The 14962-nt window shown below is 50.9% G+C and overlaps 1 protein-coding gene across 1 annotated transcript in view; it reads right to left on the minus strand.

Moving 5' to 3' along the window:
• The window catches only part of LOC115084798 (WD repeat-containing protein 64-like), a 234752-nt gene that overhangs the window by 67544 nt on the left and 152246 nt on the right, over positions 1-14962 (minus strand). Inside the window, exon 25 of the mRNA XM_029590142.1 lies at positions 13035-13180. Within this exon, the coding sequence (XP_029446002.1) occupies positions 13035-13180 (146 nt within the window). The remainder of the gene's footprint in view (positions 1-13034; positions 13181-14962) is intronic.

Raw genomic sequence — 14962 nt, forward strand, 5'->3', positions numbered from 1 at the left:
GATCAGTCCAGACTGCTGGGATGTACCCAAGCTGTCCTAAATGGGGTGGAACCTGGAGAGTCCCGTGCGTAGCACACTACCGCCAAAAGAATCCACTCTGGGATCCCTTACATCCAACCGGTAATGTTTAGCAAATGTGTGCAAGGATTTCCACGTAGTCGCCCGACAAATCTCTTGTGGCGATACACACTGACTCTCCGCCCATGAAGCCGCCTGAGACCGAAGAGAATGCGCCTTAAGGCCCTCCGACACTGGGCAGCCGCAGTATATGTAGGCAGAAGCAATCACGTCCTTCAACCATCGCGCGATAATAGTCTTAGAAGCTTGAGCCCCTCGCCTAGGCCCACTCCACAAAACGAAGAGGTGGTCTGACAGACGAAAAGGATTAGTAACCTCCAAGTAGCGTAACAGGACTCTACGGACATCCAACTGCCGCAGATCCTTATCCGCGCCAGAAAAAGCCGGTAACTCGACGGATTGATTGACATGAAATGCCGATACTACCTTAGGCAAGAAGGAAGGTACGGTGCGAATAGAGATACCGGAATCAGAAATACGCAGAAAAGGCTCTCGACAGGAGAGGGCTTGAAGCTCGGAAACTCGTCTAGCCGAATAAATAGCTACGAGAAATACCGTCTTAAGCGTCAAATCTTTAAGCGTCGCTCACTTCAGGGGCTCAAAGGGTGATCCGCAAAGAGACCGGAGAACCAAGTTTAAACTCCAAGACGGGCAGACCGCCCGCACCGGTGGTTTCAAATGCTTAGCCCCCTTCAAGAATCGAACCACATCCGGGTGAGCCGCAACGGAAATACCATCAATTTTGCCACGGAGACTGGCCAAGGCCGAGACCTGAACACGAAGCGAGCTGTAAGACAACCCCTTTTGCAATCCGGCTTGCAAAAAAGATAGTAGGTGGACAATAGTGGTCCGTCGAGGGGACAAGCTGCACCCCCGGCACCAGGAATCAAAAACTTTCCAAACCCGGACATAGGTAAGCGAAGTGGAAATCTTCCTGGCCCGCAGAAGGGTAGAAACGACTGCATCCGAGTAAACTTTACTCCTTAACTGCCTCCTTTCATAAGCCAGGCCGCTAGACAAAAGAGATCTTCCTTTTCTAAAAATACCGGACCCTGCCGTAGGAGGTTGGTCAAGTGGCTGAAGCGCAGCAGACCGTCCACTGCTAAGTTGACCAGGTCGGCGAACCATGGTCTCCGTGCCCACTCGGGCGCCACCAGGACTACTGGACCTCGGTGAGCCTCTATGCGACATAGTACCTTTCTGATCAGAGGCCATGGAGGAACACATAGAGAAGAACGTGTTGTGGCCAAGGGAGAACCAGAGCATCCACTCCTTCGGATCCGTGGTCTCGCCGACGACTGAAGAAGCGAACCGCCTTGGCGTCCGATGAGTCGCCATCAGGTCCAGGTGGAGAGTCCCCCATCGTCTCAATATCATGCCCATCGCTTCCTCCGACAGTTCCCATTCCCCGGGATCCAATTGCTATCGGCTGAGGAAGTCCACCTGAACGTTGTCTACGCCGGCGATGTGAGACGCCGCAATCCGGTCGAGGTGGTGCTCCACCCATCTCATCAGCAGGTCGGCCTCATCGGACACGGAACGACTTCTGGTGCCTCCTTGCCTGTTTATGTAGGCCACCGCGGAGGGCATTGTCGGACAGAACCCATACCGCCTGGTTGCGCAACATTGGCAAGAAGTGTTGTAGGGCTAGACGAACCGCCCTGGTCTCCAATCTGTTGATGGACCACTGTGCTTGAAACGGAGTCCAAAGGCCTTGAGCCGACCTTGACTGGCACACTGCTCCCCAACCAGACAGGCTGACATCAGTCATCACCACAAACCATCGTGGACTCTCGAGACTGACTCCCTTCAGTAGGTGATCTGGATTCAGCCACCAGGCGAGGCTGGACCTGGCCGGTTCGAGAAGAGGTAAGGGGATCTGGTACTCCTCCGACTTGGGATCCCAACGCGAGAGCAGTTCCCTTTGCAACGGTCATAAATGTGCGAAGGCCCAAGGAACTAGCTCCAGGGTAGACGCCATATATCCAAGAACCTGCAAATAATCCCACACCACTGGTGAGGGAAGAGAGAGCAGACGGCGAACTTGCGACATCAACCTGCCCATGCGATCGAGGGGTAAGGAAACTCTGCCTGCCAACGTATCGAAGCAAGCCCCAAGGAACTCCAGTACCTGAGTCGGGATGAGCTGGCTCTTGGCATAATTGACAACCCAGCCCAGAGACTGTAGCCGACACACAACCGAACTGACCGCCTCCCAGCAGAGCTGCTCCAATTTCACCCGAATAAGCCAGTCGTCCAGGTAGGGATGCACCAGCTCGCTGCTACCACCACCAATACCTTGGTGAATACGCGAGGAGCAGTTGCTAGACCAAAAGGAAGGGCGCGAAACTGAAAGTGTTGCCCCAGAATCATGAATCTGAGAAACCGCTGATGACGTTTCTGTATCCCTATGTGAAGATATGCCTCTGTCAGATCCAAAGAAGCCAAAAACTCGCCCTTGTGGACCGCGGCAATGACTGACCGCAACATTTCCATCTGAAAACAAGGCACCCGCAAGGCTTTGTTCACCTGCTTGAGGTCCAAAATTGGCCGGAAGATCCCGTCCTTCTTGGGGACCACGAAGTAGATGGAGTATCGACCGGTCCAATGCTCTTATGGAGGAACCAGGGTAATGGCTCCCAGAGCCCTTAATCACTCCAAGGTCTGAAGCACCACTTGTCGTTTGCACAGAGGCCCGCAAGGGGACATCAGGAAAAGATCCCGGAGGGGACAAGCAAAATCCAAAGTGTAGCCATGACTTATAATATCTAGGACCCACTGATCGGAAGTAATTTTGACCCATTCCTCGTAAAAGTGGGTCAGCCGACCCCCGATATATGGGATGGAGGAATGGATTGGAGTCCCTTCATTGTGCAGGCTTACTGTTGCTGCCAAAGGCATGGGCCCTGGCTCGCTGAGGCCACCTGCCTCGAAAGGAAGAAGACCAAGACTGTGCTCTTGAAGCTGATTGCTGGGGGGCATATCCCGAAGTCCCCCTAGTGGAACGAAAATGATGTTGTCCCCGGAAACGGCCTTGGTAGTTACCAGGGGAATGGGCTGTCCTAGGCTTGTCCTCAGGTAGCTTGTACACCTTGTTGTCCCCCAAGGCCTTGATAAGCTGTTCCAGCTCCTCACCAAATAACAACTTACCTCTAAAAGGAAAGGAGCCAAGCTGGGCTTTAGATGAGGCATTGGCGGACCAGTTCTGGAGCCACAGCATTCGACGCGCCAAAACTGTCGAAGACATGGTACGGGCCGAGGTCCGAAAGAGATCATATAGGGTGTCAGCCGTATAGGCGACAGCTGATTCCATACGAGCCACCTGTTCAGCCTCCCCCGGAGGAAGGTCCTGAGCCGTCAACATTTGCTGAACCCACCGAAGAAAAGCCCGCTGCATAAGGCTACTACATACAGCTGCTCGGATTCCCAGGGTGGATACTTCAAATATACGCTTAAGCAACGCTTCCAACTTACTATCCTGCAGGTCTTTAAGGGCAGTGCCCCCTGTTACCGGAATAGTAGTGTGCTTGGCAATGGCTGTGTCCGCGGAATCCACCTTGGGGATCTTCAGGAGATCCAGTGTCTCACCGGGGAGTGAGTATAACTTTTCCATGGCTCTAGTGACCCTCAAGGAGGCCTCCGGGGTTTCCCACTCCCTGCGTGGACCCTGCGTGGACCCTGCGTGGACCCTGATCCCGTGGACCCGGTGGATCCCGGTTGTCCTGATCCAGCGGACCTGGTGGTTCTGGGTTGTCAGGATCCTTTCACCCTGGATGATAAGGGCGATTCAGTCTCCCAGGTGGAGGGGGATGATCCGCAGGTCCTACGGCTATTCCACAGGGAGGAACTAAACCATTTAATTTTGCATGTGCTGCAGGAGCTGGAGCTCCCTTTATCTCAGGGCTTCAGATGTGAGAGCTTCAGATGAAAAGGAAATGTCTGCAGTGGGTAGCGCAGCCCCGCCAACGCTGCATCCCCCGTGGACACCTCCGACGGGTCCTGAGATAAAGGGAGCTCCAGCTCCTGCAGCACATGCAAAATTAAATGGTTTAGTTCCTCCCTGTGGAATAGCCGTAGGACCTGCGGATCATCCCCCTCCACCTGGGAGACTGAATCGCCCTTATCATCCAGGGTGAAAGGATCCTGACAACCCAGAACCACCAGGTCCGCTGGATCAGGATAACCGGGATCCACCGGGTCCACGGGATCAGGCAACCTATGAGGCAACTTCCCCCCCGAGACCCTCGGGATCTTAACTGGAGGGGCAGCTTTGTCATCCCACTCCGATTCTGCCTCTAAATAAGCTTGATGCAGCAATAATATAAACTTTGAAGAAAAAGGCTGCCGTCGCTTTAAGGGCCCCCCCCCCCCCCCCCCCCGAAGCCTTACCCGTAGGAGGGGCTGATACTGCCGGCGAACCGCGTGATCTGTGCGGCGGGGATAGTGGGGGAGGAAGATCCTCCCCCTCCTCCGATTCACTCTCATCCCCGCCGGAGGCAGTCAAAATGGCCGCCACTCCCGCGCTGATCGGGAGCGAGCTAGGGCCCTGCCCTCCTGCCACAAGGTCTCCACGCAGCTGCTGGCACCGCGAAAAGGCCACCCCCCCCAGCCGAATCATCGCGCTGCGAAAGCCCCTCGCCCCCGGGGAGACACCAGGAGCAGAGGCCTTCGCGGGAGAGCCAGATCCCCAGCTCTCCACAGGATGTACATGCCGTTCCCCGAGGCATGGTGAGCAGCCGAGTGGAGAACTCCACCCCCTCCGGAGGCCCGGGAGAACTGGCAGGCACGGCCGAACACAAAAATAAAGTAATTGAAATTTTCGTCTTATTTTTATTTATTTATTTATTTATTTATTTAAACTCAGCCCACAGGGAACAGCTCTTGGGGGGTTGGGTCAGAGGAAGAGATGTCTCTGAGAGAGGGGGAGAGTGACCGGCCCACCGGTGAATCCTCCCCCTCTTCTCACCGGGCCCGAGCTACACTTTCCGGGAAAGTAAAAGCAGGACAGAGCCCTGCCGTGCCTGCCTGTGTCTGGCTGCTTCAAGAAAACAAATGGTAAAAATAATGACCCTTTTTACTTTTTTTTTTAAATGATTCAGTCACCGGTGCTGAAGCTGTACACACAGCCCGTTTTTCTTTTTTTTTTTAAGTCAAACCTGATGGGGCATAGCCCAATGAAACCCAAGATCAGGACCGCAGGGTATGCCTCTCAATCTTCTGGAGTCAGAGAAAATACTGAGGGATCGCAGGTGGCACCCCGGGTTATATGGGTGGTGCTTTTCAGTTTTCTCTCTGACTCCATCTGCTGGAAGGGAGGCATAACCCAGCAGTCTGGACTGATCCTGGTATGTACAGGGAATTGTCCATTTAATCCTACTCTCTGTTTGTTTATTTATTTATTTATTTATTTATTTATTTAAACTCTTTTAATATACCGATGCTTCCTGTCTTTTAGCCAGTTTGTAATCCATGAAAGGACATCACCACCTATCCCATGACTTTTTACTTTTATTTATTTTATTTTTTATTTAAAATCTTTTCTATACCGTCGCTAAGTTATATACCATCGCAACGGTTTACATGTAGGCACAAATTTAATGTAGGTAAAAGTGTACTATAGTACATTCTAACAGGTGCCGTCATAGGTTCGGTTACAATATATCATTAGACAAAATAATTTTTAGAGAAGTGTGTCATGACCGAGTGTACTGAAAGTACTTTTACGGGTACTTTATCAAACATAGTGTTATCAATATGCTAGTTGTGATGTGGGGTTCATAACTCTACTGTATCGTCCTAAGTACTGTGTGTCGGTGCTTATCTGCTTATTCCTGAAGCCTCTCATGAGGAACTTTGTCAAACGCCTTCTGAAAATCCAAATGCACTACATCTACCGGTTCACCTTTATCCACATGTTTATAAACTCCTTCAAAAAAGTGAAGCAGATTTATGAGGCAAGACTTGCCTTGGGTAAAGCCATGCTGATCTTGTTCCATTAGTGCATCTGTGGAGGGCAGCATGCACGGTTTGGTACGGCAAGGGTCATTTACTCCTCCAAGCATCTCAGGCAGCATTCTCTGTGTCAGTACAGTACACAGCCATGTCAGGGTTCTGCTATCGTCGCATCAAGGTATCAGCTTTCTCATCTGTTCTGCACCATAGGGCACTAGGGAACACTGGCAAGGAGGATGCCCTTACATATTCTGTGGGTTCATAGGTGCCCACAAGTACAGCAAGTGCCATCCGTGACTGTAACCCATCTGTCACCTGGAGAGTTGAAGGTTTTTCAGGATTAGGAGCCCCGATTCCCATTGCTTTCCTGTCCCTTCAGGAAGGGGAGAAGTCCTTTATGAGTGATCCCCTGGGTGCCTGGTTATCCACTCCTACAATGGGTAGCCCTCATTCTCCATTTCCTGGAGAAAGGATTTCACTGCTTCTGAATAGTAGTCACTCAATGTCATCCCCCCCCTGCAAGATCTGAGAGCAGGTAGGATGATAGTGCTCTTTTTGGGTCATCCTAAAGCACACCAGGTCTATTTTGTGAGGGAACTACTCCATATTCTGTCTCCCTGTCATACTCCTCTTCAGAGTAGCTCCCTGGTGAAGATTAGTGGTTTCTCCTGTCCGGGAGTCACCTTTGATACCTACTGAGCTCAATGTGCATTTTTTGTAGAATTCCATTCTTGCTATTCATTATTGCCTATGGAACCCTATTCACTGAGGAGAATTCTGGTCGATTTAATTGCCAAGTATGCCTTTCAACTTCTTGCCATATCCTTGGCTGAGGGAGATGGGGGTCAAGGGAGGCTGCAACAGCGGTGCTACTCTTGTTGCGGTGGCTTGCAAGCTGTACTTCCCCATTTTAAGGATAACCCTGTCTGCAGACAGGAGAGTCCTGGCTCATGCAACAATTGGGTCTTTTTCTGGACATGTGCTTCCTTGGGGGAAGTATGTGTAATCATGGCTAAGGTATTCATTCTTACTACGCCAGGTTGGTGGGCAGTCTGTTCCAAGTTCACTCTGATCATGCCCTGGAACCTTCATTTTCCAGGCCAGTGAAGATATCCTGTTCTGCACGGATTTGCACTTGCAGCATCCCTGCTTCCTGTCTCTTGATGGAGTGTTTCTGGATTTCTTCCCTGGGAGATTCACTCTCAGTTTCCACTGTTCCAAGCAGGTTGAGAGATCTACCTTCGGGTAATTCCCTACCGGATTCAGCAGTGAGTTATTTGGTTGGGGTATACAGCCTAGCGGGTTTGTTTTACCCCTGCAGTCCAGCAGTCTGTCTCCTTGTGTTCTTCACTCCTCCCGACTTCCAGTTGGAATGTTGGGGAGAGGGGATGAAAAGCTAGGGCATTCGTGGTTTATCTTACTGTATACCTGCAGGGATACACACCACTTTTTCCCTATTTTTTGTCAAGTTCTGGCCAGTACTACCTTTAGCTTTTCTCACTTCACTGGGTTGTCCAAAGTGCCTTGCTGCTCACCTGAGCTATCCTGTAGACAGGATGGATAGGCCTACTCTTGACAGGGTGAAGTGTGGGTGAACTTCAAGAATGGTTTAAACCCTGCTCGAGGAGTTGGGCTAGTGATTACATTTCAGGGATTGCCTTTCATCCCCTGACACTCTTGATGCTGTCCTGCATGGTCAGCTAAATCTGGTAATTTGGCAGGTAGGGTCTGCCATAGAACCTGCTGTTGTTGCTGATTCTTCTTCCAAGCATTGGTTGGGATTTTTCTGCTCATTGTACCTATCAGTCAAATATGGGCACACTTCTGCAAATGCATTCTGTCCTTCAGATGCCAGTGGACCGCAGTTTTTCTAGAGGCTCTCTGACCCCACTTGTTTTTCAGTTGTCTTGTGACACTGAAGGAAACTGTGGTCTTTGTCCAAATGTTCTTCTTTTATTTGCTTCTCTAGGCCTATATCCAGGAGGTTCTAGATAGGAAAGTTGGTTCTTACCTGCTAATTTTCGTTCCTGTAGTACCACATATCAGTCCAGACTCCTGGGTTTATTCATCCCTGCCAACAAATGGAGACAGAGAAAGCCTTGCTGACACAGCTTGATAAGCCCTGGTGCCACCTGCAGTACCTCAGTATTAATCTGTACTCAAGCCAAAACATTATGTGCAAAAACTTGTAAAAAAAACTTGTAAAAATTCTGTAAGTTGTGAATAAACGAAGAAAAGTAGTATGCTGAAAGGATTATAGCTGAGCGGAAGACTCTTCCCCCTCCAACCCAGGCAGGTTCTGGACTGATCCGTGGTATCAAGCATACAAAAGGGGCGAAGTTAAGAGCACACCCATCTAGGTAAATCACAGCAGAATAATGTGCGGCAATAAATTAAACTGGACAATAGCACTATAAACGAAGCATAAATAGTTTAATGAGTGCACACAACAAAAGTGCACAAAGTTTAAATCAAAAGAGACGTAAACACATAGTCATACAAAACCCCGACACGGTCGTGTTTCGCGTCAGGCTGCGCCAGGGGGATGAGTTCCAAAAATTCTTAAGGGGGCTAGAAATGAAGCTCTGGTTGCGGCAGAATCGCAGGTGTCAGGTAATGAAACTTCAAAGCACGGAATCCCAAGCTGACTCGTTAATTTGCAAACGTGTGGGTAAAGAATTTTAGCCGTCCGCGTCACGAGTATCCGACCTATAAACCTTTCAACCTTTCAATATGTCGGGCTTAAGCGCTGTAAGAGTCTCTTGATCGCTTGCTATCATCCCGCAATTACACGTGTTCGAGACCTTTGGGTCCACTTTTTTGAAGCATCTCAGAGTTCTTTGTGATGTCCCCGGACCAGGCGCGAACAAAAGTATGCTGGCTACGCGCGTATCTTATAAAATCCGGGGTCGGCGCGCACAAGGGGGTGCACATTTGTGCAACCTGCGTGCGCCGAGCCCAGCGCGCGCTGCCTGTTCCCTCCAAGGCTGCTCCAATTTCGGAGCGGCCTCGGAGGGAACGTTCCTTCGCCCTCCCCCCACCTTCCCCTCCCTTCCCCTACCTAACCTACCCCCCCGGCCCTATCTAAACCCCCCCCTACCGTTGCGCGCACCGGCCGGCAGCCCCGCTCCGTGTTCCGGTCCCAGGGGCTGGTCCGGAGGCCGCGGCCATGCCCCCGGAACACCCTCGGGCCGAAACCACGCCCGCGTCGCTGCCCCCGAAACGCCGCATCACGAGCATCGCCGCCCCCAAAATGCCGCGTCACTCCGGCCACGCCCCCGCCATGCCCCTTTTAGAAAGCCCCAGGACTTACGCACGTCCCGGGGCTTTACGCGCGCCGGCGGCCTATGCAAAATAGGTGCGCCGGTGTGCGAGTGCCCTGCGCGCGTAAATCCGGAAGGATTTACGCGCGCAGGGCACGCAGGGGACAGGAATTCACGCAGGGGCACGCAGGGGACAGGAATTCAAGGATAGAGCCAAGGATATGGCTGCCCATTTTTTGGACAGGGGCTAGCCGTCCTCCTGTGGACGCACTGTACAACAATCGAGATAATCTTTTTTTGAAACCAGCACCTGTCAGATCTAGGGAAGCCAGAAACTCCCGGTTGCACACCGCCGCAATCACTGAACGTAAAGTCTCCATGCGAAACCGCGGGACCATCAATGTCACATTTATTCGCTTGAGGTCCAGAATGGGGCAAAATGTGCCCTCTTTCTTTGGCACCACGAAGTGGATGAAGTACTGACCCATGCCCCGTTCATGTGGAGGAACCGGGATTACTGCCCGCAAGTCGCGCAACCTGTGCAAAGTCTCCCGAACTACACGACGCTTCTCTGAAAACCCGCAGGGGGAGGCTAGGAACAGGTCGCAAACAGGACACGCAAACTCTAATGCGTAACCGTCTCTTATCACAGTGAGGACCCACTAATCCTGTGTAACCTTGGTCCACTCCTCGTAAAACCATGTCAGACGACCCCTATACAGGGAACGGCGGAGTGAACCGGCCTCGCTTCACTGGGAGGACTTGGCCCCTGTAGCTCTCCCACCCGTGGGAGCCCTGAAAGGTCTCCAGCTGCCCCAAAAGGACTGACCCCAAGCCGGGCCTTGAGGTTGAAAAGGTTTCTGCGATGCTGCGGAACCTCTAGATGGATGAGATCTTCTGCTGTCCCTAAAACGCGACCGGGACTGAAAGGCCTGTCTATTCTGAGGCTTGTCCTCCAGCAACTTATGCACCTTTGTCTCACTCAACTGTTTCATCAGCTGTTCCAACTCCTTCCCAAACAACAGGCGACCCTTAAAGGGTAATGAACCTAACTGGGACTTAGAAGACACATCCACAGACCAATTACAGAGCCAGAGCAAACGCCTGGCCGGTACAGCAGAACCCATAATCCGAGATAACAAACGCACCAAACCATAGAGAGCATCCACTACGTGCCTCCACGCGATTCTGCGCAAGATGCCTCGGCCCCTGGTTGCACTTGCTCGTCCTGAAAACGCTGAACGCAGCGCAGACAGGCCCTCTGCATAAAGCTGGAGCAAATGGCAGCCCGCAGCCCCAAGACAGCCCCCTCAAAAATCCGTTTGAGATGAAGCTCCAACTTCCGATCCTGAGCATCCTTAAGGGCCGCGGTGCCCGCAACCGGAATAGTGGTCTTTTTAGTGACCGCGGAAACCGCCGCGTCTTCATGTGGAAACACAAATAGCTCCAATGTTTGCTCAGGTAAGGGATGGAGTTTTGACATCGCTCTTCCCACCCTTAAACCAGAATCTGGGGAATTCCACTCACGCTCCACCAATTGCTTCACTGACCTATGACAGGGAAAGGCGGTAGAAAGAGCCTGAAGGCCATCAAGGACAGGATCTGCCCCATCTATCTCTGGAACTTCCTGAGGAGCCTTCAACCCCAGCTCCTCGAAAACCTGAGGGAGCAGAGGCACCAACTCCTCTCTCCAGAACAAGCGGAGAATTTTGGGGTCATCCCCCTCTGGAACCAGAGGGGTCCCCAGGTCATCTCCCGGATCTATGTCCAGTAGCCCCTGATTATCGACGAAGGCTCCCGTCACTGCCGCCATATCCCCGGGGGGGGGGGAGGGGCCGAGACCTCTAATTCCTCCACAGTTCCTCCAGGGCGTGGCAAACACGGAACCCCAGAAGGTCTCAAGTCTTGCTACCGATAGGGCCCCGCCGCAGAGCTCGAAGGCAGGCAGCACGGACCCTTGAGGTATCAGAGGTAACTGTGAGCCTCCTGCTGAGACCCTCCTGCCTGGTGAAGCAGGAGTATAAAAATCAGGGGAAAATGGGTGCGAAAGCCACAGCAAGGCTGATCTCCCACAGGCCCTGGAGCTAGCTCCTCTTGCCAATTAGCCCCTACTGAAACCCCCTGCCCTTCTAGGGGACTCGGGTAGACCGGGGAGAGCCACGGACGGAGATCCCCCTCCGAACATGGCGGCGTGTGCAAATCAGCAGCCAAAATGGCCACAGCTCCCGCCAGGAAGGAGCCAGCAGGCCCGATGTAATCAGCGGCAGCAAAATCAGACCCGACTACAGCTGCTGCATGCCTCTCCATCCTCCTATGTTTCGCGATCATCGGGAGGAGGGAGGGTCCTTCCCCCCCCGAAACGCACACAGAGCACAGGCCGGCATGACTGAGACGCGCCGGGACCGCACCAAATGTGCGGCAAGCAGAGCCGCGAACTATTTGCCCCGAGACAAGAGAAAAAAAACCCAGGGGCGGGGACAGCCCCAGAGCCTTACCACTCAGCTGCTCCTCACAGCTATTAGAGCAGTTGTTTTTTTTTAACTTTACACAATAGCAGAGGAATTCCTCTCCTAAAGCTGAAGGGAGCTGTCCAGCTCAGTTAAGCCACAAGCAACCCAGGAGAGAAAAAACCCTGAATAAGAAAAGGAGCTGAAAGCCACCAGAGCGGCTTCGTGGAAGGGAGGGATCTGGACCACCAGATTTACACCCCATGGATCAACTCGGATCGAGCCGACCAAAAAAGGTCACTGACCTCCAGCTCGTCCACCTCAACCAAGCAGGAAAAGGGTCCCCTTGGGAACCAAACCCCTGGGAGGAAGGCTCACCTGAAGAAGAAAAAGGAAAAAAGAAAAAAAGACTGCAGGTTTATGCACCAGCCCCCATCTGCTGGAGACAGAGAAATACTGAGGTACTGCAGGTGGCACCAGGGCTTATCAAGCAGTGTCAGCGAGGCTTTTTCTGTCTCCATCTGTTGGCAGGGATGAATAAACCTAGAAATCTCGACTGATCTGGGTACGTACAGGGAACTACTGTTGTCAGGGTTTGCCGATCCGAAACCCTGCTTGTAATGTTTTCCGTTATGTGAAGTATGTTTCTTGCTGGCATTCGCATCACTTCCCTGCCTTAGGTGCCTCTTTCTCGCATTGGGGTTTTGGGTCTCAGTCTTTTCTATGGTTTTCTCTTTGTAGAACCCAACTCTTTTCCTGCCTAGATCCCTTTGTGGGTCGGCTGCCTCACAGGCAAAAGGGAGAGAGAGAGGTGGTGCTTTCAGCACTGTGCGGTTTCCCGCTTTGTCCTGCTCGGGCATCCTGTAGCTTGGGGATCACTCTTTTGAGAACTACCATCCTGCTTGTCCTCTGAAAAAGTAGAGTTGCTTACCTGTAACAGGTGTTCTCCGATGACAGCAGGATGTCAGTCCTCACGAAACCCACCTGCCTCCTCTGGGAGTTTGACTATATCATGGATTGAGGGACTCTGCCTAGGGCACAGGGTGATAACTACAGCTGCACATCCTCAGTAGGGCATGTTTGAAAGTTCTAGAATCTTTGAGATCAAAGTTCTGTGCCGGGCTCCATCTGATGATGTCACCCATGTGCGAGGACTGACATCCTGCTGTCCTCGGAGAACACCTGTTACAGGTAAATAACTCTGCTATCTCCGTAGCTGATCTGCCAAAATCTGTTCTCTTATGGCCTGCTAGTGTGTGGCAGGCTTGAGCTCAGTAGTACATATATTCATTACCTCTGTCCTCTCTGTTTCCACCTCTGTGGAGCTTGGTTGTGTCCCTGAAACTTGACTTTCAGGTGCTTCTATAGTATTCAGGTTGCAAGTGTTTTTCCAGGATGACTTTTCCTTAAGATCCCACAGCTGTCTCTGTCCAAATGTACCTAGAGAAAAGAGTTAAAACAGCAAACATTTTATCTAGAAGCTGACTTTTTTTTGTTAAGTTCTGTATTCTGAATTATAAGTTCATTGCCAAAATAATTAACCAATGCTATTAAATGCTTGGTTAAATTTTAATTTTTGGAAAACTAAACACCCCATATATCCACATTTGAAAATATTTTCATGAGGTCCATATTCAAAAGCATTTAGCCGGCTAATAAGTTAGGGAGAGGAAAATTGGTTCTTACCTGCTAATTTTCGTTCCTGTAGTACCACGGATCAGTCCAGATCGTGGGTTGAGCCTCCTGTCCAGCAGGTGGAGACAGACCAAAACTGTGAGGGTATCCTATATCAAGACAGAGCCTATCCTACACCCCTTCAGTATAAAGTACTTTCAAAGCAGATATAACTTCCCAAAGATCAAGCAAGCAATAAGAAAAAACTAACAAATTGAACAAGTGAACAATTGAAAGGATTCTGTATGAATAAAAATGCTCTTGCATACAATTTTATTTTCATCTGTTAGATGCTTCTGGTGCCTTTAGTAATAGAAGACAACAAATCAGATAATTGAAAAAACCTGTTGAAAAAGACAGAACATTCGGGCGGACGTATCAGATCTAGTACGTATCTGGATCAGTCCAGACCGTGGGATGTACCAAAGCTTCCCTAAACAGGGTGGGACTGAGACAGTCCTGCTTGAAGAACCTGCTGCCCGAAGGAGCCAAAAACTGCAGCCTGCAGATCCAGACGGTAATGACGAGCAAATGTATGCAGGGATTTCCAAGTAGCTGCCCTACATATTTCCTGCGGAGAGACCGATTGACTCTCCGCCCAAGAAGTAGCCTGAGACCGTAAGGAATGAGCTTTTAAGCCTTCTGGCACGTGCCGACCCTTACAGATGTAAGCCGACGCAATGGCCTCCTTTAGCCAACGCGCGATAGTGGCCTTGGAAGCCTTATTATCTTTATTTGGCCCACTCCACAGAACAAAGAAGTGGTCAGAGACCCGGAATTCATTTGTAACCTGAAGGTAACGCAGCAAGACCTGTTTCACATTGAGGCGCCGCAGATCACCCCCAGCTGTATTTGATACTTCAGACGAAGTAAAAGCCGGAAGTTCCACGGACTGATTGACATGAAAAGAAGACACGACCTTTGGAAAGAAAGAGGGTACCTTCTTAAGGGATACCCCTGAATCTGAGAAGTGTAGAAAAAGCTCTCCTCATGACAACACTTGGAGCTCTGAGATTCTTCTGGCTGAACAAATGGACACCAAGAAGACGGTTTTGAGAGTCAAATCCTTGAGCGTAGCCCTCCTTAAGGGCTCAAAAGTAGCTTCGCAGAGAACCCGGAGAATCAAGTTAAGACTCCACAAGGGATAAGTAGCCCGGACCGGAAGATTCAAGTGCTTGGTTCCCTTGAGGAAACGGATGACATTCGGATGAGCCGCCACTGAATAACCGTCAATGGTGCCTAAGAGGGAACCGAGAGCAAGGAACTGAATGACAACCCCTTGGCAAGACCGTTCTGGAGAAAAGAAAGGTCCTGGGAAACCGGAGCTTTACAAGCCGAGATACCCGAGGCGACACACACATTTTCAAAAACCTTCCATACTCGGACATAAGCAAGCGAGGTAGTCGGCTTCCTGGCCCACAATAGAGTGGATATAACTTCTTCCTTATATCCCTTATTTATTTTATTTATTTATTTATTTTTAATTTTTATATACCGAGGTTCTTATAGAGACTACAAATCACTCCGGTTTACATATAACGATAAACT

This window comes from Rhinatrema bivittatum, chromosome 1, assembly GCF_901001135.1.
Source record: "Rhinatrema bivittatum chromosome 1, aRhiBiv1.1, whole genome shotgun sequence".
NCBI lineage: Eukaryota > Metazoa > Chordata > Amphibia > Gymnophiona > Rhinatrematidae > Rhinatrema > Rhinatrema bivittatum.